This window comes from Lottia gigantea, assembly GCF_000327385.1.
Source record: "Lottia gigantea unplaced genomic scaffold LOTGIsca_639, whole genome shotgun sequence".
NCBI lineage: Eukaryota > Metazoa > Mollusca > Gastropoda > Lottiidae > Lottia > Lottia gigantea.
In genome coordinates this window covers 41,260-43,230 of record NW_008710174.1, presented here as the reverse complement: position 1 = coordinate 43,230, position 1,971 = coordinate 41,260, and the positions used below count along the sequence as shown (strand labels likewise).

The window sequence follows — 1,971 nt, the reverse complement described above, 5'->3', positions numbered from 1 at the left end:
AAAGCTCTTATCTCAGGCAACTTAAGCTTTTATCTGTGGCGTTAACTTAAGCATTTTATCCTGAAAATGAAGACAGAAAACAGTGACTGTCCATTAATGAGCTCTTCCAATGACTCAACAGTAAAAATTGAGCTATGTAGCATGGACACTGTTAAAGAAGTAGAACAGTTGAAAGCTGTTGGTGAAAAATGCGATGTGCAAATTGACATAGAAACTCTGGAATGTAAGTAGACTTCTTGTTAGTACTTTCATCAGTAAATGGAATTTAACTGGTTATATTTTTTTGTGAATTTTAATTCAGGGTTGGTTTTTTATTATTTAAATCAATTTTTTTGATGTCATTTGGCAGGCAGAATCTTATTCGACCCGGAACTCACCTAGTTTATATACCTTGACCCCGGGTCACTCTTCAACCTGCATCACATGCTCAGTTTTTAGACCATTCATTGGTCAAAACTTCCAATGACGTCATTTGAGCACAAGTGACTGCATACGTGTTGGTTGCAACATTCCAATCAAAACATTGTTTTGATTGACTATTTATCTTATGACATCCAACTGGGGTAGATATAAAGTACACTTACAAAATGTACTATACTGCAGCCACGGTGTGATGTAAGTTAAACAGAGGTTCAGGACCTTGGTATATGAAGGCATGGGTAAGCATATGTGAGCATAAGCATAAGCAATGGTGTCTTAGGATTGTACATCAGGATTTATAGTGTCAATTAGCTCCTGTGCATTATAACGTTATGGCAAAGATGCACACTAGCATCTGTAATTCAACAGAAATTGAATGCCCCAAAAAAGTGTTGGGCCATATTCTTCTTGACTCAAATTACATGAAGTAACAATGCTAACAGTGTCACCATTACCATCAGTTTCTTACTCTGCTTGTGCTCTATTAGTCCCAACACACTTCTTGAGCTTTCATTCTTGATACCAGTCCTTGATTTTGCATATGCTCGCTAACCTGAAGGTCCAGGGTTCAATCCCGGCATAGGTCGAGATGATACCTTTGGATTTTTCAACCCGGTTTCCCCCTGTCAGTGATGCAGGTAAGAGGGACTGACAAGGAAAAAGTGTCTAGTCGTTCGGATGGGACAATAAACCGAGGCCCTGTGTGCTACAGGCTGTGCACGTTAAAGATCCCTTGACAGTTGGAAATCGAAAAAGAGCAGGCTAATGCTGCTGCCCTGGCAAAATTTCCCTCATTGCACCCTGCATGGCGTTGCCCGTCTTCATTAGCCCACATGGTGCAGAAAAGTAGGACGTAAAACTCCATTCATTTCATTATATTTGAATTTCCATATGACATTTAGCACCAGAGGTTTTCCCACTCTTAAGTTTTTTTTTATTATACGCCCACATGGAAATGTGGATGTATATTGTCGCCGCCATTGTCCGTCTACATGTGCACGATAGAGGCTACTGCTTTTGTTTGATCTTGATGAAACTTGGTATGCATGTTTATATTGATGAGATCTCTGTTCTGTTTGAAATTGGTAATAATTGGATAAATGGTTTCAGAGTTATTACCCTTGAATTAATACAATGCGTCAAATTTGGTTTGTCGGCAAGAGTTTTTATCCGATCTTGAGGAAACTGGTGCATTAATATATCGATGAGATGTTAGTAAAGTTCGAAATTGGTAATAATCACATGAGTTATTGCCCTTGTGTGTACAGCAATGAGACATTGTTCATGTTTTAATTTGAAGGTATAATTTAACGTACTGATTTTGAGGCCTTATAAATATTTCACAGATTGAAAATTCATTATTAAGCCACTACAGACTTTGTTATTGTTTCTGACAGCTGGTTGTGGGTGTATGTTACCTTGTCTGGCAAGCTATCTTATTAAAAAAAAAAGTCACTGGCTGGATCTTGCTTTCTGTCTGACGTTGTAATCTAAAATAGCTTGTTCAAGCATGTCTGCTTTTTTTTTTCCACCTCCACTGACTGGAGAGCA

General features: G+C 38.3%; 1 protein-coding gene across 1 annotated transcript in view; it reads left to right on the top strand.

Annotated features, from left to right (window-relative positions):
* Nucleotides 1-66: 66 nt before the first annotated feature.
* LOTGIDRAFT_176013 (hypothetical protein) overlaps nucleotides 67-1,971 on the top strand; it is a gene marked incomplete at both ends in the record, with an annotated part of 10,353 nt that continues 8,448 nt past the window's right edge. The window contains one exon of the mRNA XM_009064598.1: nucleotides 67-223. Coding sequence (XP_009062846.1) covers nucleotides 67-223 — 157 coding nt within the window. The remainder of the gene's footprint in view (nucleotides 224-1,971) is intronic.